This window comes from Curcuma longa, chromosome 4 (assembly GCF_044706935.1).
Source record: "Curcuma longa cultivar G26 ecotype Majalengka, Jawa Barat chromosome 4, ITB_CL_G26_1.1, whole genome shotgun sequence".
Classification (NCBI taxonomy): Eukaryota; Viridiplantae; Streptophyta; class Magnoliopsida; order Zingiberales; family Zingiberaceae; genus Curcuma; species Curcuma longa.
The window spans coordinates 3,837,343-3,864,827 of NC_133864.1; the positions used below are offsets into that span (position 1 = coordinate 3,837,343).

Below are 27,485 nucleotides of genomic sequence, written 5' to 3' on the forward strand. Positions count from 1 at the left end.
GAGAGGGAATGGTCAGAATGGAGGTCAGGGATGTCCAAGTTCAGCCATTCCGACGCCCAAGTTAGTCCGTCGATCGGAGATGGAAAAGGAGATGAAGGAAGACAGAAATGAAGAATGTTCGTTGTGTGAGCGTGTACCTGCGCCTACGAGCAACGGAGTCCTTATATGGAGATAGCACATCGGTAGTAAAGGGAACGTTATATCAGCAGTAAGAAAAATATCTCATCATTGCGGGAGTTGAGGGTCCTATCACTCATGCTTAATACGATAAGAAGTCATGTCGTATTAATGAGGTAGGTGATTTACCGTTGAGTATTTTACCATTGCATGTATCCTTTAGGGGTGGCTCAACGACATGAGTGGTGGAGCAAAGGAAGTAGTAATGATGGAATAAGACCACTTGGGCGAGAGTACGAACTTGGCGAGACTGAACTGACCGGGGGAGGGGGGAGCTGATCTCTATTTGGGAGATCACGGATTCAATCGGGAGCAGGGTTGATTAGGCACCGAGTAGGTTATGGAGTCGATCGAGCGCTGAATCAGCCACAAAGTCAGTCGGGCGTCGAGTTAATTGCGGAGTCGGGTGTTGAGCCGAGTCGGGCACGAGATCGAATCGGGTGTTGAGCCGAGTCGAGCACAGAGCCAAATCAGGTGCTTAACCGAGTCGATCAACCATGGAGTCGGACATTATATTCGACGTGTCACCTCCAACTAGACTAGATCTTGACTGAGTTGGTCAACCATGGGGTCAAACATTATATCTGACATGTCACCTCCAACTAGACTAGATTTTGACTTGACCAAGATATACCAACCCATAATAATATATATAAATTAAGATCCTAAAATCTATTTTTTTTCTCTTAAAGATTAATCTTTTGTCTATGTTTTTACATGTAAACAGATATACCTATGCAAATAAAGATAGGGAATAAAAAAAATATAAATTTATCATTATAAGAATATTCTTTTTTTAATTTATCATCAAATGACACTATCTTTTATATATATAAAGACTATCTACCTATAAAATAAATCGGACGACACTTGACCATATAAACTATTAAAAAAAAGAATATATCTACGTTTTCATTGAGATAACTAGGGATCAAAGGAATGGTAAAAAGATTTCACTTGCCATTTCCTTTTTTTTCTTTTTCTTTTTTTTACTAAGAAATATTTCTGTACAATCAAATTCAGTGTGCCTATGAACAAGCCTACTAATTCGCAGGCAAAAAAGAATACAAAATATCCGCTAAATATATACAAAAATAAATATGACTGACTTGCCATATGATTGATGCTGTGAAGGCAAGGGCAAAGAAAACTAGTCTTGGGAAGTTGCAGTGTATTCGAAGAGGAGACGATTTGATGGTGCTGATTGAAAGAGAACTCGCAGCCTGCTTGTCAGCTGATACATCAATGTCCACTGCATTGCGATTTCTGAATCCTTCATCTGTCTCACAACTGAGGCCTGAAAAAATAAGTAAAACATCATAAAGTTTAAGCAGATAGATCAACAAAAACAGTCATTTAAATGCTCTGAAGCTAGTCACTCATCGATTTCAGTAATCAGAATTTGCACCTGAAGTCGCTTTCCAAGCTGAACTTCAACTTCAGTACCAAACGAGAGATTATTGGCAAGAGATTTCAGAGGATCTACTGTAGGATCCAAAGATAGCAGACTAGGTATTCGAGGAGCATAAACAACCCGCCATCTTGCATGCCCAAATTCTCCCTTCCCTTCAATACGGGGCATCAACGTTTCAAGGGTCGCAGTTGCAAGTTTCTTGAAGGCTAGTTGGCCATCCCCTTCCAGCAACGACTCTGCTAATTGACTCTCGAAAACCCTAGCAGCCTATAAGACTTGGTTAATATGTAATCCAAACAAATATTAGTCTTGACATGCGAAAATACCAAACTACACATATACATTTAGTGGCTCAGTAAACTTTCTTATTCTCATATGATGTATCCTAGCAACAATACTGAAGGGAATTCAAGAAACAGTTCGGGTAAAGGGAAAATTCAGGCACATTACAAAATATTTTGACAAATTCAGGAAGAATTTGTTGTCCTACCAAAATAATTTCTATTGAATATTAAAAAAATGTCATAAACAATAAGCGAACAGATGACTTGCAACTTTATTTACGATGAGGACAATTTTGTCAGAATGTTCCTTACCTCAGTAGGTGTGAGAGCATCTTGATCTACAGAGCGAGTTGAGGTCACAACCAAATTGTCCTGCCAAGTGCTAGCCCGACTCTGGATTCTAAATTGCCACTCAGATCCCATCAATGCTAAGTCTAGTATTGGATCTAAGCCAAGGTCTGGCTCAAATTTAGCTATGTTAAGATGATCACGTTTCAACCTGGCCTGCAATTGAAACAGCAAAAAATAAATTTCTTCCATAAAATTATACACAAAAAAATGGTTGCTATAACATAATTCATACAATCACTTCAAAATTATCTGTCAATGAGATTGACCTGTGTGGCAACCAAATTAACATCTCCATTTTCAAATGTTAAAATTCCCTTTGGCCGGATATATTTGGGATGAGCCATACCATCCAACTCAAGTTCACCGCTTACAGCAAAGTTAAGAATTAAAGGATATACAATCCTTAACTCTGGTCCCAATGTTAGCTTCAAGTTGGTAAGTCGAACATCAACAAGAGGTTTAAAAATGTTCTCCTCAGTCTTCTTCTCAGCCACAGGTTCCTTCGCTACAGACAGGAGAAGAATCTCACATATTAGAAAAGTCAGAAAAAAGAACGAAGTAATTTTGAGGAAACTAACCATCACTGAAATACTAATGAAATATTCATTATAACAAATAACAGAACAATCAAAATATTTCTCAATATCAAAGAGTGTGAGCTTTTATGCAATGCGACAAAATTTGAATGGTACCTGGAGACTGGGGCCATTTGTTTGATGAATCAGACAAGGATTCAACAAAATGTGTGCGTCCAGATGTAGCCACTTGGTTGTAATCAACAGTGGGGAAACTAAAATGACCAGCTGCCAATTTATTTGAACCAGCACCATTACCTTTATCATGAGGCAAATATGCTTCCCCACGGCTCAGCTGTATCGTTCCTAAAATATTTGGCTGCAATATAGAACCCATAATCTGCATTTGACTGTCAACCTGGCCACTGTTTTTAAGATGCTGTCAGTAAACAATATAAGAATAGCAGTCATATCGTACAGTAAATGCAATCATGAGCAAATTCAAACATGGTAAATTGGCAAAGGTGGTCCAATTAAATCAGTGAAGTACATGCAATCAACTAATATGGTGTTACCAAATGTGACGGGATACCTGTGTGTTTTACTTCACATAAAATACCCTCCCATATTTAATTTTTAGCTGAAAATGCCTCTATTTTCAATATTTATACGATGGTGCCTCTCAGCCCATTTTAACTCCATAATTCCACTCACATCTCCAGTATACATCTAACCTTTAAACTAGTCATAATCTAGATGTAATGCAAAAGCAAATTATATCCAACACATTGTGTGAAGGCATATGGCAAAACCATTTTGAGTCAATGTCGGTGAACTATTGGGTGCAGCTGTGCAGTATAATCACAAATATAGTTCATTAGGCTTTGGAACTAAAACTTAGCCAGTGTAAAGCAGTTCATACTCGACAATATGTCAATTGTAAAGGCTTATGTAAAAAATGAGTCTTCTGAGTTTATAATGAAAGGTAAATTGCCCTTTCTTACTTCCTTTAAGTGACTCTACAACTAAAGTATCAATGGTATTCATGCTGTACGTCCTGTAAGACTAAATAAATACATGAGATCCTTATACAATGCCTCATCTTATCTGCACATGCCTTGGATATAGCATTGACAAGTTTCTATGATGAACAAATATTGTGCTGATATTTCCAACAGTAACCTGTGTTCATTCATGATCAGGATATACCCAGTTATCCTTCATTGTTTGAAAGTCAGCCAATTATGTTAGTGGAGTGTATCCTTACCATCCATAACCATTGTATACATAATCTGGAAATAAAAAAAGCTAAATTTTGTTGGAATTTCTTGGAATTATCCTAAGTGTGTGCTGCTACCACCACAAGCATAATTTTTTGGTTTCAAATTTTGTCCCAGAAAGGGATAAAATCAAAGCAACCAGCCAGTCAGAACTCACTGCTAGTAGTAGTCATGATGCCCTAGAAATAAGCAGTAAGCATATATATGGACAAAATTTACAAGTCACCTACTATAAATGGCACAGAAATTGTAGTCTATTAGGAAAAGGAGTGAACCTGAAAATATTTTTAGCTCGCACTTCTAGAACTTCACATTTTAAATCAATTTTATCTTTGCTAGATGATTCATTATTTTTGAGAGGCAAATTTCCTTTGAGCAATAGCTTCCCCTTCCTGCTGACTCTGCTTTCAATTGAACTGATGAACAATCTATTTGATATAATGTCAAGTGTGCCTCCAAGATTTGAAAGAGGCTTCTTCAATACTGGAGAAGAAACAGTAGCGCGGTGAAAGGATGCAGAACCATCTATAATTGGCTGTTCAACAGTTCCCTTGACCTATGACAAACAAATTGTTTTTGAGATGCTTCAGACTAACCTCAACCAATAAAGGTAAAGATAAAATGTCAGAGAATGTGTAGAGAAAAAAATTCAACAAATAATCAGGCAAATGTTGTAGCTTATGAAGTTTCACATATAACATATGTAACTAGTAGTGTCACAATCAAATGTCTGGGTAGTAAATATACTTCTGCAACGATGCTCATAATGGTTTACATCTAACTCTACTTAGACTGGAAGTAAGCTAAAGAATTTCTAGAAAAATGAGGCTAAATGTGAAATGGCATAAATGAGAAAATGCATTTCATTTTTATACCAACCTGAAGCATAATATCAGCATAGCCATGAAGCCAGTTGGCATAAGGAGACAAGGCTGTAATTAACGTCATACCCCCATCTTTTATATCTGCATTTATACGGACTTCACTTGCATCTAACATGTTCCAATTCAAACCTTTCAAACTTTCAGCTAACTGAAAATCCCATCCTTCATCAGTCTTATCTTTTATCACTTTCTTTTCAGTAATGTCATCAGAAGACCCTCTTGCAGTTTCCTTGACCCAAACAGGAATTTTTATTGCTCCCCCAGTAATCAACCTTTCTTTCTCATTATCTTCTTCTGCGTCACTTACAACATAAGTCACAGGAACACTTCCTTGAATATGTACATGACCACTCTGAACGGTAGGTTCAAAGTTGGCATTAAATACAAACCGACTAGTTGATGTTATTGAAGCAACAAGTTCAGCCTTTCCAAGATCAATGCCTCCTATAGTTCCATCTAAAAGTCGTATTTTAACATCACACTCAGGTTTTGCCAGACTTCCTTTAAGATCTCCTTCCATGTGTAAGATACCCTTTATTGGTGTCAACCATTGGCGAAGAGACTGTATTGAACTGAAGGTAGAAGATTCAATAATCTGTACAACCATTGGCACCAAGCCAACAGGAAAATTTAGCACTGCAAAATGAAGATTTGTCACTGGTCCAAGTAGAGTTCCATCAGCATGGAGGGTTGCATTGTCTTTCTGGATAAATAATTTCTCTAGTCGCAGACCATCAAGATTGCTATATGCACCAACTGCCAAAATGCGCTGAGTCTTATAGTTTCCCCACTCCCAATCCTCCCCATGGAAATCAAAATCTGCCTGTAGGGCACATATGAAAAGTAAATAGTGTTTCCTTTGAGGTACCATGATAAAAGTTTCCAGTGTATTAAATTTCTCAAAGGTTAATGCTCAAAGTTTCCAGTGATCTATTGGAAGGCAAATAACAGATCAGTCACTTATCCTTGCTAGGAAAAAGCATGAACAATAAATGCTAAGGCACAAAAAAATCAATAATTAGAACATTTTAAATTGGCTGATCATTTATTCCAAAAGCTCGAGATATTATCGAATGAATTAGTTTGTATATTTATATTGTTAACACTCCCTTCATACAAGGTTGGAGTACTTTATTTGATTTACCCAGACCTCCCAACAACTAAATTGATTAGATAAATTTTTAACACAGGTTGCATTTGAGTCCCCGACCTCTTGCTTTGATAGCACGTTCAAGTTGATTGACTAACCACTTAACCCAAAGTTGAGTTATTAGGAAACAACCAATTTATATGTTTATATTGTAAACACAATCTCAATGCTTAGCTCATTGGGTAACATCTATTTTCAGCAAAAAGTCATTCTTTTGTGCTTTTTGTCACTGTTCTTTTTAGCAATACCTGAGAATTGATACAATCTTTAACATTTCCCCAAAAATAGGATGAATGAATGCTTACCATGGTGTCTCCATTGCCACCTCCACTAGCATCAAGAGAGCCATTCCAGCGACCTTTAAATTCAGCTAAACCAGGAAGAGTAATGTCTTCAAAAGCGTCCTCATCAGATCTATTGTAAAAATTTTGTATTGCCTGCAGAACAAATGTTTCATGATCTTCCAGTTAAAATACAAAACACGCCAACAGCAATATCAGTAGAAGAATGATATATAATCGCTGCTGAGCAACCTAATTCAGAAAAAGGAGCATTAATAAGTCAAAGACAATACGGGAAGGATGAGCCAGTTTTTGGCAGAATGGCTTAACATAAAAATCTTGTTTGACAACTTAACATGCCATTAAAAACAATGGCAATGTAGGATTAAAAATTGAGAGGTAAACATGCCAAGGATAATTCTGCTAGTACAAGGAGATTTGCAATCAAAAGTCGCATTTAATTGATGGAAGCACTAATATGACAAATGAATACATGAATGGAACAATATTTCATTGTAAAAAATACTTTATTTTCTGTTAAATTGTAGATTCAGATAATACCTTCAGATGGTCACGTAGGTTTTCAGCATGAAATCCCACAGATTGCAAGCTCTGCATAAAAAAGTCCTGCAACAAATACAAATATTTGTATGAATATACACATTCATATGTTAGGATAAACACGGATTGATCATGATGACACAAATATGAATCTAGAGGAAAGTAGTCTTCAGAACTCCAGAGCAGAAAAGCATTCAATTTTTATTTTTTTAGTTTTTGTGTACGTGTGGTATGTTTTTCAGAATTACATAGAATATTTGTGCAATGTTCCACATCGTCAAAGTTTTTTTTTCCTTTTCAGCAAAGCTGAACATCAGAGAATGAGGGAGGAGACAGTTAAGGTTAGTGGCAGTATAAAGTTGACAAAGGAGAAATCCTAGGTTTGTGCAGCCTCCTCTTCATCTTTCTCCTCCACTTTTCTCCTCCCATTGTTTCTTCCTCCTCTTCATATTCTCCCTACTCTCCTCCATCCTCTTCCTTTCATAGTTGATGTTGAAGGTGTGATGTTGTGCGCCACCTCTTTTCCATACTTTTCTTCTTTTTTCTCCTCCACTTTATTCCTCCTCCCTGTGCCTCTTCCTCTATAGTCCCACCCTTCTTCCACCACTTACTACTTCTTCCTATCTCTTCCTCCTAGTCTCCCCTTCTTCCCCCTCCTCTTGGTCAAAGCTGACCAACACCAACTTGCACCAACAGGTATGCTTGCCAGCACTTATGGCATCAAATTCTAGCCAGGCATTGAGACGGCAGCACAAAGCGAGACTTTGAACCAAGTTAGTCTTAGTTAAAAAATATTATTAATCAATAAAATTTATATAAGTTTTTCAATGATTGTGGGTGCCCAAGCTTCATTCCTTTTACAAACAAAAAAAATAGCTGAATTAGCACAGCATGCTTCTGCTTGTGAAAAAATAGTTTTGGATCTAATAATTTCATTTTGAAAAAATTATACCCTGACAACCTAGTCTCAGCAGAATATTACCTTCGATCTTGACTGGACAGCAGGATCAGTACTTCGAGAAAGAAGCCTTGCCAGGGGAAGCATCTCAGCAACTTCAGCATAAGGAACTTCTAATCTTATTCGCCATCTTCCCATTGAAGAAATCACACTACCAAGATGACCAGCCATTACCTTTTTGAGCATGCCATCCTTCCCTCTGTTACCAGTATACCTGTCACGTGTTCCAGGTAACACATACTCACCCTGTAGTTCATATCTGCTACTAGCTTGCTCAAGGACAGTCTTCTCAACAGTAATCTGAGAAATACAATTCAAAAGGTATAGAAAAATATGAAGTAATAACTTGGTATAAAATGTATTGAACTCACTGGAAAATGGACTAAATAGAAAAAACAGTCGATGATGCATCTCAAAAGTAGTTATCTAGAACAACTGCAAAATTAAGACAAACCATGGTATATATAGATTTTCTTCATTTCATTCCCTTGTCACCATGGAGAAATTCTAATGGTTCAGTAGTACATAATCAGAATCACACACTTATGATAGTGTTTGAAACGTGCTACTCTGCACATTGGGGTTTCACTGGCCGTTAAGACCTACAACCTTAAAGTACTCTATAGAAGATAGTATTAAATAAAGCTCAAACTCAAATATATAAATGTCAAGAGACCAGAAGCATGATTACTAACGAGGATGTATTTCTATTCTAAGATCTAATAAAAGTGGTAGCACTTTGGCTCATAAGCCCTTGGCAATTTGGCCTTTCACACATGTATCAGTCATAATCACCCATCATAATTGTTTTCCTCTTCTTTCTTTTTATTCATTTCTGGTATGAACATACATATAGTACTCTCTACTAGCAGATAGTTATATGAAGTGTCTTTGTTACAAATTTAATATGAAAAAGTTACTGACAACATCACCAGTCCATCGAGCAGCCACGTCAAATGCTTGGCCAAGCACACCACTAAATTTAGGTCGAAGAACTGACAATAATCCGTGACCCCTTCTCTTCTGAAAATTAAGTTGGAGTTCTGCCTGCATCACAAAATTTCCAAAAAAATTACAGAACAATCATGGGAGAATTGCATGAAAGAATCCAAGGTTGATATTATTTTTTACTGGACAGAATGCCTTTAATTTACAAATCTAACTTAGTTTGCATGTAGGTTTAAGTTTTGGTTTTGTTAAAACTTAAGCCTATGAACCAGAAACCTTACAACAAAGATAGGAGAGAGATTACTAAAAATGAGATAAAATGTTGAAAACATATGCATGTGAGCTCACAAGTATACAATCCAACATGTATCAAACTAATATTTCCCAATCTGAAATAGGCAATCTTGTTGGTGGACAAGGGAATTAGCATTTCTTCTGTAGGAGAGGGAGTCCACTCCAGTCCTACAGAAACAAGGCGCGCAATAAGTTGAGTCTGAGATTTTGGACCATAGTTCTAATGGCCTGGTGCTGCATCAGGTTGGCACAGCATTCACTTACCTCTTCACTATTATAGATATAGGGAGAGAGTTCAAAAAGTCTACAAAAATAACATGCCATTTAAGTACAAATATATTCAGAAACTGCAGAAACTGCTACATGTATCTTATCAGCCAAAATTTACCCAAAAAAAAGTCTATGCAATTCGATAACCATGCTTCTGCTGATCCAAAACCTGAATTATTTGTGTTACTTGATAACAATTACACACTGGATCACAAAATTTCACATATAACAAAGTCATACCTTTTGAACTGTTCCTCGAAGTGATGCTAGTTCCAATTCATCTAGGGGTAAATTTCGCACCTGCAAAATAAGAGAAAAGTCGACTTGGGTTACTAAATGAAATGACATGAAAAACCAATAAAAGGTATTTCCAAAATTGCAAAATGAAAAGGGAAAAAAAATTGCAGCACCTCTAGATTAGCTGAAATCTGTGGTTGATAAAAGATATTAGCTCTTATTTGCCCCTTCTGAAGAGAGAAGTATAATGATCTTCTATTTTTCACCATCTCTTCTTTGCTAAACCAAAATGGTCCAATCACTTCTGCTAACAAATTCTCATCAGGCCTCCCAGCAGCACTCAACTGAAAATCCACAAATCAATCAGTATATGATCGTTAATCAAGCAATACACACACACACACACACACATATCAAGGTAATATTAGTCAAATAACTATATATTTGACTCAAATTCAATAGTAATTGTAAGCTCATGTGGGTAAACATGTTGTGGTGTCAAAATGGGCCTACTGGGCTAGGAATGGCCCAAGCTCAGCACATTTCCTTGTTGTGTTGGGCTAGGCATGGCATGGGCAGCCATGAGCCATGTTCAAGACTGCACAGAATTGTGCCCAACCTAGATCGGGGCCTGCTGGGTTCATTTTTAAAAAATAAAATATTTTAAATAAAAAATCAGAAAAAGTAAAAAGTCAGAGGAATATAAAAAATCCAAAAACAGATTTTAAAAAAAGGAAAATAATTTTTAAAACTATTTTCTGATTATTTAAAAATAATAATATTTACTATTTTAAAAATTATATTATAAAACTTTTTTGTGAGGCTCGCCACATGGGTTGTACCTAGCCTGGGTTGTGTCGTGCTTGGCCTCACTTGCGGACCGCGACACCCCTGCTTAGTCCAATCCATGGACAAGGCTAAATTGGCATGGCACGACTCATCCCCTATTGGGTCAAGCGAAGCACGGCTCAAATTAATTCTCAAGCGGCCTGACATGATTGCCACCACCACAACTTATGGGAATCTGGTAAACACTGAAGAGGCCATCATATAGGGCTATTAACAAATTGCAAGCGCTTTGTTCCAATTATTTTGGTTTCTAGGCAAGGGCTTTTTTCTTTTTGTTCAAATTTGGGCAAATGGAGTTTTAGCCTAAAACTTGAACCAATTCAAATAACACAGGACTCAAGACATAAATCATATGACAATTATCTAAAATTCATAAACACCCAAATGATATTGCAGCCAAGAACCTTCAAACTTTGGATATAGGTCGTGGCTAATCTTTATCCTATTTAAAAGCTACAGACATTTTAAATGGCCCCTGAATACTAGTCAATGCTATTATATGTTTACAAATAAAGCATAAAAGTGCAGATAAAAACAGAAGAGACACAATTATCTTAATTAGTGTTGTTATCTTTGCCCATCTTACCTTGACAACCTCACGTGAAATTGAGAGGGAGCCGGTCAGTTGGGGAGCTAGCATAAGTTGGTTGACACTAATCCCAGATAAAGAGACATCTCCAACAAGTGTTTCTACATCCCTGTCAACCTTGTGTACCCCAGAACTATTTCCCTTGCTTCCAAGTGCATTTTCAACCATGGTTTCTATGGTTTTGACAACTCTTCCTTGAAATTTGACCTTTCCAGTTGCTTTCAAGTGCAAGGACCTAGGTGACTCAAAAGTATTGGAAGAAATAAAACTGGCCATCTCAAAGTCCCGTAAACGCAAGTTTAAGTCGACTCCCCCAACAATTAGTGGCATTCTTCTCTTATAATCCATAGTCTCTCTATCTAGCAAATAGTCATCACGATAGGATGTTTGAACCTTAGCAAACAAATCAAAGGCAACTGATGATGAAGTGACTATGATGTTATCATGAGTTATAATGATGTCCCCTCGTGCATCACCAAATGAGTCCTCTGCTTTTGGTGCAACCCACTTGATATCAAATCTCCTACAAAAAAAAAATATATACATATTGAGAAAAAAAATTCAATCAAACTAGAACAAGATAACTCAAGAACTGCTGCCAAAGGGTGAAACCAAGTTGTTTGTTTAATGTATGACCTACTGCTTGGAACTAGCAATCAGCAAATTTAAACTTTCATGCATAAAGTTAACATGTAACTTACGGTCTCGAAAAAGACCCAGATAATCTGGTCTCTCCATTAAGCTCTCCAATTTTGAGCGGCATCAAATGCAAATCTTTAGGCAAATATCGGTGAAGAACTTTATCAAGTAAAAAATTCCCAGAAAAATTTACATCCATTGCTGTATCGTCAACTTCCCCCTGCCAAATGTAAAAAGGGAAGGAATAACAGTGATGTACTCCACTATTTAGACCATATACAGGGAAGATATAGATGATTTAAAGGATAGATGTTGAATTTAGTTCATCCACGAAAAGCTAAAGGATTGATAATGTAAAATTATACCAAGCTAAAGAATCAGTGCCTCTCAAGCAGTATATGATCTAGGTGTGACCAGACACTCTTTTTCTTATAAAAACTTCTAGCTACTCAACACTTCCATTAGAAATCCACTGTGAAGAAACAGTCACTAGTCCCCATGAATTAAGGTGTGCATGTAGGCTAGCACCAGACTATATTATCTATATTTTTTGTATGCGTAAATAATTTAAATAATCTTCTATCATTCAAATTTAAAATTTCATAAATTTCATTTCTTTTGTTTTGAGTCAACTTGCAGCTGTCTTTTATAATTTTTAGGTCAACTTGCAATCGTCTTTTATATTTTCTTTAAAGAATTAAAATATTATTTCAGGATGAGTTTACGTGCCCAACTGAAATCACATGGATCACATAATCTACCAAAAAAAATTTGATCCTGATTGTGCATGCCTTGATCAATACCCACCATAAGAGAAAACAAGACACTAGAAATGGACTTGATGACATTTGACTCCGATCCCTAAGTTATCCTCTATCTTGAGTATAAGGAAAGAGCTTGAGTGACAAGTCATTCATTACCCATTCCTCTTTAGTGAGCGGAGTATATGTAGTGTGAGTGCAATGACGAGCATCATACAATCAATGTAGGATTAGGCCTATTACCAAAGCATGATTGTGCACTGGATAATCAGATTACATTTACCATCCTGGCATCAAGGCTTTCATGCTGGAGTATCAGCAATTGGGACTAGGGGGTACAATTTGATGTACTTTGATCACGACCTGTGGCAACCCATTCTCGTTGAGGTAACCCCAGGGCCATACCTGACATTTTTTAGGCCTGAGGCGAATTTGAAAAATGGGCCCCCTCAAACAATATCACTTACTTGGACTTTGAATTAATGTTTAGCATCTAATTTTTAACTGATTATATCTAGAAAAATATTAAAAATATATTAGAACACATAAATTATTGAATTCTCTATAGACAATTAATTCAAATACTTCAAATCCAACTTGAGAAATATGAACACATAAATATATGAATGAATGATGAGTATACTTACACAAGAAAGAGCAATTACAGAAATTAGAATACATCGTACAGATAAAATATAATTAAAATTTGTGATTAATTTTTTTCTGTGATTTTTTTAAAACCTCAGTATTCAACTTTATAGAATCTCCCTTTAGTCTCTCGCATTCTCAAGTCAATTAAGCAACAATCGAGTAGTATTGATTTCACACAATTTACGAATTTGTATTGAGGGGAAATATACACGGCTCAATTAATTAATTAAGCAACAAAAAGATATCAAAAATAAAATGCACATGGCACATCATTAGCCAAGTGGAGCAATTAAAAAGTCCCTAAACCCCATAGCACTTACCAAGATTGAACACGTTACATAAAAAAAAAACATATCTACCAAAATTGAAAGAAAGTAGATCTCGAGTCAGATGGAGTATAACAATTAACAAAAAAATCTCTTGAGCCTCGACTCTCGATCAAATGAAGGAGACATAATTGTCAAAAGAAGTAGATTGTATTATCGATTCACCACCTATATGCATCACCTTATAGCCATCACCACATCACGACATCTCTACGTTGTAAATTTTTTTAACCTATTTTGTTTTACAACTTGTGATTTTAAAAGGGCTTAAAAAATTTTGGGCCCTCTATATGCTTGGATAATTAGATTACCTAGGGTCAAAAAAATAAAATTAATTTTTTGGACCTATAACTAATTTATAATTTATTTATTTAATTTTTTGGACCTAGGATAATTAGATTCACCAACTATATGCATCACCTTATAGCCATCACCACATCACAACGTGTCTACGTTGTAAATTTTTTAAACCTATTTTGTTTTACAGCTTGTGATTTTAAAAGGCTTAAAAAATTTTGGGCCCTCTATATGCTTGGATAATTAGATTACCTGAGGTTAAAAAAATAAAATTAATTTTTTTTGGACCTATAACTAATTTATAATTTATTTATTTATTTTGTAGGGGGGGCCTAGATAGTTGAGCCTGAGACGGAGGCCTCTTGGGCCTCCCCTCAGGTCCGACTCTAGTAGCCTCCACATTATGGAGTGAGGATGGGATAAAAAAGATATAACATGCATGCAAAGAGAGGCAAAGATGGAATTAAATTTAATTTACAATATGAAATCATTTATATTTAGAATTTACAACCCGCAAATACGACCTACATGAGAAGCAAGTAGAGAAAACCTCAAGATGGGAATAAGAGTTTATCCTATAACGTGCCTATTGTGCCCTGCTTCCTATATAGGCTCATCTCATTGCTATCCCTAAAATAGGCAAGCAATAGTCATCAATTATTAATTGGCATTGAAAAGCCCAACATCAATACAACTAATTGACATTGAATGAAGGAGAGATGTCTTAGAGGCTTGATCCCAATTGAGCATTTCTAACTAGAAGTTTAAATTTGAGCCTTTTGCTTTGGTGTGTGGTCAATGGTCGTTTGAACCCCTTAACACAAGAAGAGGAATTTAGTTCAATCTCATATGTTGAATCCAATCCTTATAATCATTAGTGACCCTAAGAAGTAGTTTTCACCTAAAGTAGCTAGTTTAGATGTAATCTCCCTTGTATACTATCTCAAGTTCTTTATTCTCTCTAAACCAATGTATAGAAAATAGAAAATTTTAAAAGATAGATGGATTCAACAATATAAATTAGTTCATTATCTAAATTTTAATTTTATTTTACTTCAACTTGATTTAATTTATATTTCTATATTTAGTCATTACAAACTTAGTCATATTTGCTAGCCTTATGAGATTAAGTTATTATAAAGCCTGTGAAAGATGTTTATTCTTTGTTTCCATCATTCAATCAAGAATATAATTTTCCACTTTGAAGATTCCCCCCTCATGAGATCAACAACAGAGTCAAGCAATCTCAAGGACATGGAACACCTCACTAACAGATCCATTTCTAACAATTTATTAGCTTGTCTACTAGATGTCCATGTAAGTTACTAATGGGTCTTAAGATAGCCAACTTATTGATTTTAGTTCTTAATTTTTTTATTTCCACTAAATCAAGAATTTTATAAAGCATACACAACAAACAATTCTTGACTTTAGAAGAAAATTGTACTAAGAAATGATTATATAAAGGTATACATTGATGTATTAGTAGGATGAAGGTTTGAAGTATCAAACTGTGCCGCTCAACACATCCGATACATTTCATTCCGATGAAAGACCGAGACACAATATAGGTCAGTACAAGGTTTAATTACTGTGTCACTTGTGTCAAAACAATCGCAGAGGTCACAAGAGTAGAGATCGGTGGTTAACTGTAAACCTGAAGCAAACCTTAGTTCAATGAACGACAATGAGGCAGCGAGTCACAAAAATTCACATTTGTGGTTGATGGATGGCAGTGGTTGGAAGGGACTTTCACAATACTTTCTTCAATATTTCTTTTAAAAATGTTCGTGTTTGCTCTATCAATCTATGTAACCAAAAAAATTTCATTATAATGCATATTTGTTGAACTTGTAAACTAACCTAAACAAAAATTCAATCTTTACATAGATGATTTGCTATTTTAGTGGAGATATCTAAGCTTTAATTTTTGTCTATTGACTTTCCCACAAGTTGCGTTCCTTTGGCAATAGTGAACACTATCATCTTTTGCATCATTCAATCCACAATATAATTTATTTTAGAGATACACTTCTTTCTCGTGAGATGGCTGATTGAGACATGTAATCCCATAAGCTAGCCAACTGATAAATGTGATGTATCCTAGTGTTGCATCATAAGCTCTCTTAATCCCCTTTCTTGAAAGCTTAGCTGAGACTTGATACAGAGCAACACATCAAAACTAATTCATGACTATCATGATATGAGGGATAAGTCAGTTGAGATCTACTCCCTGTCAAAATATACTATGCTTCTGAGACATTAGGGAAAGCACTTATAATAGAGCTCCAAATCTTCCTGTGTGCTCCCATGTCTAGTGTTCTGGGTTATGAATAATAGTCCTAGGTATAGACGCTAGTGCTCATGGTAATGGAAGTCAAAGTCATATATGCCAATTATATAATTCATTGATGCACATGTTGAACACAACCCACAGTATCGATGCCTTGGGTATTTTTTTCAGATGTGGGCATATAGGATTGATCACCTTGGTAGCTTTTCGGGCAAAAACTCATTGACTCACCATATCACCAGTGCTATCATGTTTATACCAACTTAACTTCTTACTTCAATTTTTTTCCTCACTTTATTGCCTATAAGAGCTACAGAAAACTGCACATGAATAGTCATAGCTGCAATTTAGTTGATTGTTTCCAATTTTCCTTTAAGTCGTACCAAGAGCTGTTTATAATTAATAGCACCCTACATTATGTAAATAAACAACATCAAAAAAACTATGCATCTAAACTACCAACTACCATCTAGTTTTTTGTTATGAAAATGTAAAATTGAGAAAACTAGAAACAAGTGCCAACTTGATCACCAAGTACAAGAATAAGGCACTTCTTTGTTGAAAGCGGCATACCTCTGGACAAATCCATATGCTTCCAGCTCCTCTAATTTCTCCATCATCTAAAAGGCATGCCCTGATGCCATAGAGATCAGCAACCTGGAATACATAGAATGCTATATTGTCAATAAAGACAATGCAGTATGGTCACTATGGTGGATGTATCCATATATGCACATGCAAATATAGATGTAACTTACATAATTATCAAGGTTGAAAGTAAAATTCGCTGATGCATGTGAAAATGGAATGCGATCAAAAGCTGCCACAGCGCCAGCCTCTTTATTTTCAATTACCGCTTCAGAGGCAGAAGATGGAGGAAAATCATATATTGTCTTAGAAAACTTCCTTGATATAATTCCACTTCCGACCAAAATAGGAGCATCCAATGGACCTTGACAATTGAATATAGCTGTAACAGATCCAGCCACCTACATTGGTTAATGAGATTAACCCAGGATGATTGTTGAGGGTAACTAATCGTAAGTTTTACATCCTAAATTAGCATGAGTTAGCATAGCTCTCTGAAGAATACAACAGAAAATAGCATGAGAAGTTGTTCAACAGGTTATCTTTAAAGTGAAGGCACAGAATGAAGATGTACATCAATAGTCACAATATGTAGACACAAAGCATTTGCAAAGACAACCATGATGTAGTTAAGTAAAAAACATATTTACCTCTTGCTATACTACCACACAACATTATTGAGAAAGCAAATTATAGTTTCAATTCCTGGGCAGTAGATATTGTATTAGTATGCAAAGCAGTTATTCAGTAGCCATCCCATAAAAGGAAATGATTAAAAACCTGAATATAAGGTACAAATCAACAATAAGATGAAAAGGTTCACAATGATAGCGCAGATTGTGGCAAGATGCAAAATAGATGATGATGACGGACCAAATAGAAAATTGCTAATAACTTAGTATATAGGTCAAAAGGATCAATATACAATAGGAGAACATCAAAAAGTGAGTCTGGAATGAACCATTTATAGATGATAAAGTTCACTAGAATATGAGGGGCCATCTTTTATAGTAGGACAAAGAATCCTGTCTTGGCTGCCAAAAGTTTGGCCATTTACAGAGAGCATTTTACTAAATATTGAGAACAAGAAGCATTTAGAAAATTTGCATATACACAAAAAAGGCCATGGCTTGATACACTCGAAATTATGTAGTCCACTGTACACAAGAAAGTCTTTTGAAATCCAAAATTAACAGAAACTGAATGCTTCCATTTCTAAAAGCACAAGGGTAAGTAGGAAAGAAAAGTTTATAAGGAATTAACAGCTTAACAGAAACAAGAAGCATAATATCTAATTAAAGGATTTAGAAGTATGCTTCTAAAATGCCAGCAAATGCGCTTAAAAATTATATGAAAAAAGAAATGCTTAAAAAACAAATTTAACCGAAATGTGTACCGGGAATAACAATGGTCTTATTCGCAATGTCTTCATAAGCGCATTCACCTCAACACTCGGAACCTGAAGAACAGAAGCATCAGAAAGATGAAAACAGAGATTCAGCAAATGTCTAAACTTTCAAGAACTTAAATTGACAGCTCGGAAGGCTTTTTTGTGTGTAAAGCAGACAGCATGTGCACAAGTGACAAGTAAAACATCAAGAAAAATTCAATATGATGTCAACTTCAAAGACATTTTGAATTAGTCTTCAGTTGCGTAGTCCATCTAAAAACAGAAAAACTTTGTTACAGAAGAATGTATCAAAGTATCACAAAGCTCCCACATGATATCTATAAGCTACCAACTCCAATACTGAAAAAATTAATCTAGAAAATTGCATCAGAGGAAGTATCAATCTATTAGTTGTATTGATCTACTTTTAGGTTTTAAATTTGCTTTGTATCTCCAAGTCAGTATCCAACATAAATATTACCTGACACATGAGATGAAATTCACCATTCTCTGGATTTATTCCAAAATCACCAGAAGCTTCAAGAGGGGCATCACCGAACCAGCCACTTGCATTGTGCAAAAAGATCCTTTGACCACGAAAACACAATGTTGCTGTCAATTCCTGCAAGTAAGAACATATCCTTTTTAAACACCAACTTTATAAGTTTATCAGGCCATCTCCATGGACAGTGACAGATTTTGGGTTTAGGTTAAGAGAGGGTTATCTCAAAATTTGTTTGGAAATTTGAAGGCAGCTATCACGACCAACCCCACCAACATCCGCGAAGATTTAAAAAAATGTTGTTTTCCAGTAAAATTAACTGTGGATATTGGACATACTGAAAAGGCAGAAGGAGAATCTAGGATACAAAAAGACAGTCCATTAACATCAAGCTGGCCATGGAGACTTGGAAAGCTATCCCCTCGAGACATGCAGATGTGAATCTGACAGAAAAAAGAAAAACAAAGACACATAATCAGTCAAATTACATGAAATCCATCATTCAGATTTAAAAAGATGTCAAAACAATCCATTTGTTCTAAATGCAGGAATGAAGCTTCACAAGGCATCATTAATTTTAAAAAGCAAATGAGACTAAGAACAATCATCAAGTAGATTCATGCTAGTCAACATTAGTGTTTCTAGAATAACTTCTAGAACCATGGACAACCTGCAAGACAATTTACTACCGAGGAAAATTAAGCCCTTGAAAAAAAAATGTATTGTACTTAAAAATAAATTCAAACAAAAAAAAATTCAAAATACTATACTTAAGCCATCAGGCAATGCATATAAAATCCAATGATCAATTCCATAAACTATATCTTACTGTTAGCATCTCTTGAACAGGTAAAGAACTTCAACATATTTAACGAATTTAACCAATAAAGTAGTTCAGTAGAAAAGAGGATTATTATATATATTCTAAACAACCTCTACAGCCTCCCAGGTATGTCAATCCTACATGATTAGGTCAAGAGTAAAAGGTGAGCAAAATATAATTCACTTCTACGCTTCTTGGAATATATCTTTCTTTGGAAGGATTTTGAACTAAAATAATTAGATGGATTCAGAACTTCAGCCTTCAATATACTTTTTGACAAATAATGAACACTGTGTTTTAACAATCCTAATACTTCAAACACTGAAGGTAGAGATGGATACCACAATATCTTATGCAGTTGCAAGGAAGTATATTGTTAGAAGAATTAATTGTTAAAACCTAGCTGTAACTTTAGCCATTTTAGATCCAGCTAGAACATATTTTGCAACACAGCTTGCGGACTATTAAGTCTCTGTTACTCCAATAGTCAGTTAAGTTAGCTAGCAAAGTTACATGTACACTTTTCTTTAGTCAATATATTCAATCATCACCAATCAATAACCCAGATAAATTAATTTAAAAACTAATAAAGTTTAACCAAACAAAAAACCTATATTAGGTCACCAAACCCCATGCCACAGTAGAGAGCTAAACTCAATAAGTTTAACTGGGACATTGTGAATGAGCTTGCTGATTAAGCAAAATTCAAAATTGCAAATGTAGCATGGAGACAAAGAAAACTAAAGAAGAAATTAAGAGGGAATAAACAATTGCCTAGATTTGTTATCAAATTGTAACTTTGGATGAAATTGATGTTGACTGAAACTTAGGGCAAAAGTCTAAACTAAATTAAGCAATTCACCCTTGTTAGATTATCATGCCAATATATATGACAAAAGATACAAGACATGCGAAGAATTCTCAGAAAAATATAGAAAGTAATAGATTATACAATTGATCATTGTTGGGAATCTTATCTCCAAAATAATAGAAATTTAATAGCTAAAATATGAATTCTAGCAAAATCAGGAAGTATAGCCAATTCAATTAGGTATCTAAAGGGAATCAGACAAGCACCTCACCAGTGGCTCTGCCTTTCGACCATGTCAAGGGAAGTTCTAAAATCCGCTCAAACAGCTACATTAATCCAAGAGTCAGATAAAGGAATCATTGTGTTAAAATAGAATGAAATTTGACCAAACCAATTCTCTGCTTCAAAGTTTCAGAAACATATTAGAAACAACTTACTGGTGCAAAGAGATTTATGATCTTCAAATTTGCATGCCAATTTTGCTCAAGAATATTTACAAATACATCAGCAGACAGATCTCCCCCACCTTCACAAGTCCGCTCCTTTCTCCATTCCTTACAATTTCCACTCAGTTGAACATGCACTCCACTATAGTAATTGTCAAGTTTGAGACGCCCATTCACTTCAATCATTTCCCTACATATAAGAACATCTTTCATTTCAACTATCATAAGGAATATATGTATATGCATGCATACATGTAATCTACAAAAAAGGTCCTTAAATTTGGGGCAACTAAATAGAAGAATTTAATTCCATGATCAATTAACTGCAAATAAATAAAGTTTGGGTTAAAAACAAATTGCATGATCAAACACTAATCAAAACTTCATGATTTGTCGTGATAAGCCCAAGACAATATGGATGATTCCCAAAGGAAAAGACTATTCATGAATTAGATATGTCTGTCGCATGTACCATTCAAAACCCAATTAAGACCAGATGGCTGGATCATAATAATCTCCCTCATTCAAACCTATGTGAGTCAAAGTCTATGATCATAGATTGGAACATACAATCGACCACATATGATATTAGATCTGATTGGCAAGGACCCACCACATTTTATCATTGTCCAGTGCTTATCATCACAAGTTGAATCACCCAATCCTTCCCAAATGATGTGAGATCTGATGGTGAAGGAGTCACCTCAGTATCACCATTACTCGGTGCATATTTTTCATCCAAGAAAAAGATTCATGTAATAAATTATCTTCCAATACAATTTGCAGTAAATCATAAACCATTTTAGCATGGACGTTATTCAAAATCTCACATCCAATGTAGTTCCATTGTTGGATCAATTAGTTGCTAAATCATAACACCTATCAGAAACATAAAAGTAAAAAAGTTGTGTATTGCCTGTTCCAAGAAGTGCAAAAGGATTGCCCTTTTTAGAATGAGTAAGTACTGTCTTATTACCATGTAACAAGGGGATTTCAGAACCAAAATCACTAGCTGCCCACTCAAACACGTCACCTCACTGATATGAGACAGGAGCAAATCATATCCTGAGAGGTACTTAGCTTAAGTATGTGAAGAGTGTTTAAATTGTTGAAAAAAAACTAACACCGCAAGATTAAGAAGAAAGTAAATGCAAATAACATTTCAATATTGGTAATTGTCACAAATACAGAAAAGTTATTGTTTGCGTTGATAATAATAATCTATGAGGTAATAAAGCACCAAAATCAGAATATAGGAGAAATAAAATAAAAACATTATTTAGAAGGTTGCAAATTTTAACTGTTGCAGTTTCCACTTCTATGGATAGTTTAGCGCATTTCTTTTGTTGCTACTACAGGGTCCTGAAGCACAAAGAGATTTTATTAATTGGTGTTAATTCAGTGGCATGTGGACTTTTATTTCTCTTCATGGTGCTTTCGGGCTGATATATTTCATGTTACCTCAATTTCAACTTGCTCAATTTGTTCAATTGAGAGAGTCAAGTCAGGAAACAATGGTGGTAGAAGGAATGTCCACTTCTTTTGTATGCCCTAGGGGAACATTTGTTGACTTATCAAACATCAAGCCTTTGCTATACTATTATTTGGCTTTCTTCCTTAATACACGTATATTCCACCCTCTAAAAACCCATATTTGGCGTGTGCTTCAACTATATTAACTGTACTTTATTACATTACCTTCTATGAGGTAATTCATAGGCCATACAAACTGGAATCCTATATCATTGAGATTTTTGTTCTTTCTTCATCCTTCTTCCATTTATCTACATCCCTTTATTTTTGTTTCACAACCCATAAATAGAAATTGTTAGAAAAAAGCTTTGTTGCAACTACATGATTGATCCACCAAAGATTTTAGGAAATTCATACTTAAGTCAAATTTAGTTGCTTAATAGTGTTTGGATATTATGTACTGATGCATTAAAAAATATGAAATGAAATCATATATAATGAAATATTAGTGTTGTCCAATGTAAAATATAAAATACAAAAATATGGTAAATCCATAATGGTGTTGTCAAATTAATCTTTAATTCTTTATTAACATTTTGGTTTTGAATTATCATTTTATTTACTTTTCCTTTTTTTTGAGATTAAAGTTTTAAAAAGCCTATGCAAATTTGCATATTGCATGTGATCAGATTACCACATCACAAGGTCTAAAATCTCATTTAGTGTTGAGGTTTTTAGCTGGTCCTAGTGAGAAGGTTTCAATGTAGACTGGCATACTGTTTGTCAGTATGGGTTGATGTCGATTGACACCGACTAAGAGGAGGAGGAGGAGGGTAATAACAAGAGGAAAGCGAAGAGAAGTATCCCATACTTCAAGGTTTTTGAGAAGTCATTGGGGCCTTCTCCATGCCTATTGCTTGGCATTCGCCAAACTCATTAGCTTGCCAGCTTCCCCACCTGAATCAATAGTTCATCAGGTGACCAGAGTTATCTTCCACCTCCAATTTGGTGTGACCCTTCAACATTGTTTCATGTCTTAGCAAGAATGTAGGGCAATATGTATCGCCATTAAGAAAGAATGAGATTTTAATCCATGCCAAACACTGTTATGCAACTATACAAGTGCATGCATGTTGCCCTTTTGAGAGAGAGATTCTAATCCCGATGCCACAGTGTTTTTTTATGATGTGAAGATGACTATGCAATCTCATATATAATGATTATTAAACATATTAATTAATTGTATCAAAAGTATATTTTTTAAGTGCATTCTTTCTATACAGTAGGTAATAAATAACAAAATGCAAATAATATTATCAATATGAAAAACATGTAGTGCTTACGAAAGCTTCAAGATTTATTGTGAACAGTTGGTATCTTCTATCTTAAGTTTAATCATGATTGAATTCCTGATAGCAATCACATTCTCATCTCTGTCTAAGTCATGATTCATGAGTTACAATTATTAGGTGACTCATTGGTTAAGACAATTCATTACCCCTCGAAGCTTTACAATTGACTTATTTTATATCATAATCCAACAAATAACACTCTTTGACAAGTTGTAGCATCTCTTACTTTCTTATTTTGTCAATTCATTTTATCTGCATTAAATTAAACTTTAATAATATTAGTCATCTTCTTCATGTCTAGTAGTATATTCTTAAAATGTCTAGTCAATTTGAGCAAACCCAATTTAGTATTGGTGAGCCATTTTGAACCAATCTGAGATAAAAGTAAATAAGTAATATATGACTACATATGTGATGCTGTGATTAAACAAAATGATGCCTATATCAGTACAAGCCAGAGTTTGCATTCCCTTGCCAAACAAAGTGACAATATAAAACAAATAAACTAGCCAACTTTGCCTTCTAGTAATACAAACATTTTGTTCTTTCTAATGTTATAAATGCATCTACAAGGCATAAAATCATACAAAAGGAAAAGATCAAATTACCACAGGAAATTTTAGGTCCTTTTCTAGGTGATTCATATCAACACTGCATCAATGAGAACATGCATATTATAGCTGATTCATATGGAGATCTCAGAAAAAACGAGTCAGAACAGTGATGTGCCAGGATATACGTCCATTTTAGTCTGTTGTATAAGCATAAGCAGAAAATTAAAGATCGAGAGGCATATTAAAAAAAAAATCCTAAACCAATGGCAAATACCAGGTGGGAATGAAACCTGTAAAGAATTATGTATCAACAAAATGAAACATAGGAATGAAAAATTGCAATGTATATGTCAGAGAGATCGATTCTGGTAAGATTGTCAGACCTGGGCTCAATGTCACCAAATCCCAGAAACATTAGTGTTCCTCCAGCATAATGAACAGAATCCAGTGTAACTGGAAGAGCTTTCTTGATGGAAGTAGTCTTAGTTACATCTTCAAAGAATGAAGGAGAAAGGTCCTCATAACTTATACTGAGGAAGGACATCAGTTTCTGAATAAGACTGGCAAGGTGTTGAGATACAAGTGCATTATTAGGAACTTTCCCAGGTCTAAAGGTAAAGGGATGAAATGTCTTGGATTGGTGCATCTGTGTGCAAGTCCCAAACTCTCTGAGGCTGAATCTTTCAGAATTATTATCCTCATCATCCCCTGATTTGTCTGCAATGTTATGCACCACTGTGTCAAACCCAACACCATTATCATGGCTATAATGAAGATGATGTTTCTCCAAGCCATCATCATTTTCGGCATTTGAAGAGGATTTAGAAGTCACAACAGTACAGGCATCAAACTGCAAAGAGCTATGACTATCTTCAGCTAACTGATGTTTTTCCATGCTTCCATCTGTATGTATTTCATTATCTTTCTGCACATCAAAATTACCAGCAGCTGAGTTACCATCGGCAGCTTTAACTTGAGTCTGTGATCTAAATTCTTCATCTAAATAAACTAACCCAGTCATGTATTCTGACTTAGTTCTTTCAACCTCATTAGTTGGTGTTACTTGGACAGAATGATTTTCTTTGTCCTTCATAAATGTTAACTCGGGCCCTGTATCTCTGTTGCCTTCACTAGATGAGTGTGTTTCCGAACTAGAAGATGGCTCACTGAACTTCCCATCATCCTTGGCTCTGAGATATGCCAAAGCAGCAACTGCACTCCGCTTGAGAGTTCTCTGCTTTGAGGTAAACCCCCTTTCTGCAACAACTTTCCCTTTACCATTTCTTTTGAACCTATGCCTTAAAAATTCTGGTATTATTTTGGATGAGAACTTTACACTTGATGCACTGAATTTCTCTGATTCAGCGTGCTTATAACCATGCACACTATTATCCATGCAATGGTGATCCTTTGAATGCATATGGTCATCAATACAAAAGTGTGAACTTGGTCTCCTTGACTTAGCAAAAGGAGGTTTCTCCTTTATATCTTCATCCCTAAATACTGATGAATCCTCCTCAGGAACAATGTAACCCGTCTCTGCAGCTTCCTTAGCAGCTTTAATCCTTTTTCTTGCCCAGGAAGCAGCAGATTCTTCTCTAGCAATCCTTCTTGTTTTTGTCCTGTAATCTATTCCCTCTTCAGACGAGTGATGTCGCTGCATACCATTTCCTGATGGAGATGGAATGCCAAGCCAAGAGAAGTCCTCCTTTTGTGCAACTAATAGGCAGGGTTGGAACAAAATGGCATCTATAACAATCTTCCCCCTCCTAAGGCTTGCAAAAGGGCGAAGTCGAAGCTTCATGGTGGTAACCTCCCCACAAGAGAACTCCTCCTTGTGAGGTCCAATTGAACATGAATCCAAAGTGATGCCCAATGGTGAAACACATCGAACTTTTCCAAAATCAAGCTCTCTTTGAAGATGCTCCCTAAGAATTGAGCAAGCAGTAGGTAGAAGATGGGTCTCCACAAAGCTACTCGCCTTCCGCTGTGCATACCACATCAGCATTCCTGCCATGGATATGACCGCAACAAAGACAGAGCACCTAATGAAGAATAGCCCCTCTTTCCAAGGTGGGTTGAGCGATCTAATCCAGCCCTTGGTCTTGGAAACCGACTCTCTGAAGCAATTCACTCTGAATCCATCATTCAAAAACCCAATTTTCCTTGAAGAAAAACCGGGAAATCTGCCAGAAAATGAAAATGAAGCAGGAACTCCAAGACCTTTCCGGCGATTCCTAGCACTGGTATTACTAAAGAAATCCCTACCGACGGCGCTGCCATTTCTCCATGTCAAAGACGTCCGAAGCGGCGATCCGAGAAACGAACTACGGAAGCAATCTGCGCTCATCTTGGTCCTTTATTCAACCGAGTCCCAAAATCTCAAATCATGCGCAGGGGACCAAGAACTCGATCTCAGTCCCCCCAGTCGACTCAAAACGCCAAGCCTTCACCCAACATACGGCTAACGACAACAAAAACACGATAATGAGCAAAAACAGACATAGAAATAAGAATACCTAATCACTTCGATCCAAACCCGGGATTAAGCGACGACGAACACCTGGTCGCTTCGATACCCCATGAGCCAAATCGAGGGTATCGATCTTGATGCGGCGAACACGAAGAACAAATTGGCGATAAGAATCGAAGCGCAGAGAATGAGGGCGATTGATCGCCGGAGAAGGTATGGGCGGAGGGCGAGGGCGGAGAATTTCGCTAACGTGAGAAAAACTCCCTTCTTTTAAAGAACTCTTTCTGTCGTCTCTCTCCGTAATTATCAGGAATCGGACGGCCTAAAAAGTCCGAGGACTCTGTTCCGTCCAAGACATAAAACAGTGGTTTAAGACGACAGCATCTCCTAAGGTGACGTAAAATGACGTACTATCATAACAAAACTCACGTTAACATTTTGTTTCCTGTTTGGGGTGAGAAATCGGATGAGGTAGTTAATACTCGTTATATTTATTATCGTCCAAAGTACGTGCCATTTAAAAATATTAAAAGATATCTTATCATTTTTCGCATCAAGAACTCTTTCTGTCGTCTCTCTCCGTAATTATAAGGAATCGGACGGCCCTAAGAAGTCCGAGGACTCTGTTCCGTCCAAGACATAAAACAGTGGTTTAAGACGACAGCATCTCCTAAGGTGACGTTAACTGACGTATTATCAAATCAAAACTCTCATTGACATTTTGTTTCGTGTTTGGGGTGGGAAATCGGATTAGGTTCTTAACACTCAAAGTACGTGTCATTTAAAAAAATATTAAAAATGATATCTTATCATATTTTTACCTTTATAATATTTTTTAATTGAATTTATTCAAAATCATTATATTATTATATAAAAATACTCTTTTTAAACTTAAATTAATTTAATAGTATTATAACAACTATAGTTTGCCATAACAATATTTAAACAGTTTTAATTAAATTAAATAAACAAAATCACGTTTAATAATTTTTATTCTATTATAGAACATTAACTATATTTTATAATATATTAAAATAAAATTATTTTTCGAATAAAGAATAAAT

The 27,485-nt window shown here is 35.6% G+C and overlaps 1 protein-coding gene across 3 annotated transcripts; it reads right to left on the bottom strand.

Annotated features, from left to right (window-relative positions):
* Positions 1-1,142: 1,142 nt before the first annotated feature.
* Positions 1,143-26,641, bottom strand: LOC141826664 (protein SUBSTANDARD STARCH GRAIN 4, chloroplastic). 3 transcript variants are annotated; one of them, XM_074713933.1, is made up of 24 exons: positions 26,512-26,641; positions 24,332-26,412; positions 20,561-20,759; positions 20,390-20,449; positions 18,828-18,932; positions 18,469-18,609; positions 17,994-18,056; positions 16,768-16,998; positions 16,583-16,666; positions 11,744-11,901; positions 11,040-11,565; positions 9,778-9,948; positions 9,608-9,667; positions 8,780-8,902; positions 7,880-8,155; positions 6,898-6,963; positions 6,361-6,492; positions 4,901-5,728; positions 4,297-4,577; positions 2,919-3,166; positions 2,493-2,731; positions 2,188-2,379; positions 1,586-1,858; positions 1,143-1,474 (listed from the first exon to the last, which is right to left on the bottom strand). In XM_074713933.1, the coding sequence occupies exons 2-24, from the start codon at positions 26,296-26,298 to the stop codon at positions 1,328-1,330; spliced, it is 6,570 nt and encodes a 2,189-aa protein (XP_074570034.1). In that variant the 5' UTR covers positions 26,299-26,412; positions 26,512-26,641; the 3' UTR covers positions 1,143-1,327. The 3 variants fall into 3 exon arrangements, with proteins under 3 accessions (XP_074570034.1, XP_074570036.1, XP_074570035.1); XM_074713935.1 differs by lacking the exons at positions 24,332-26,412; positions 26,512-26,641 and adding an exon at positions 24,003-24,037; XM_074713934.1 differs by lacking the exons at positions 24,332-26,412; positions 26,512-26,641 and adding an exon at positions 21,546-21,628.
* Between the last annotated feature and the right edge of the window lie 844 nt (positions 26,642-27,485).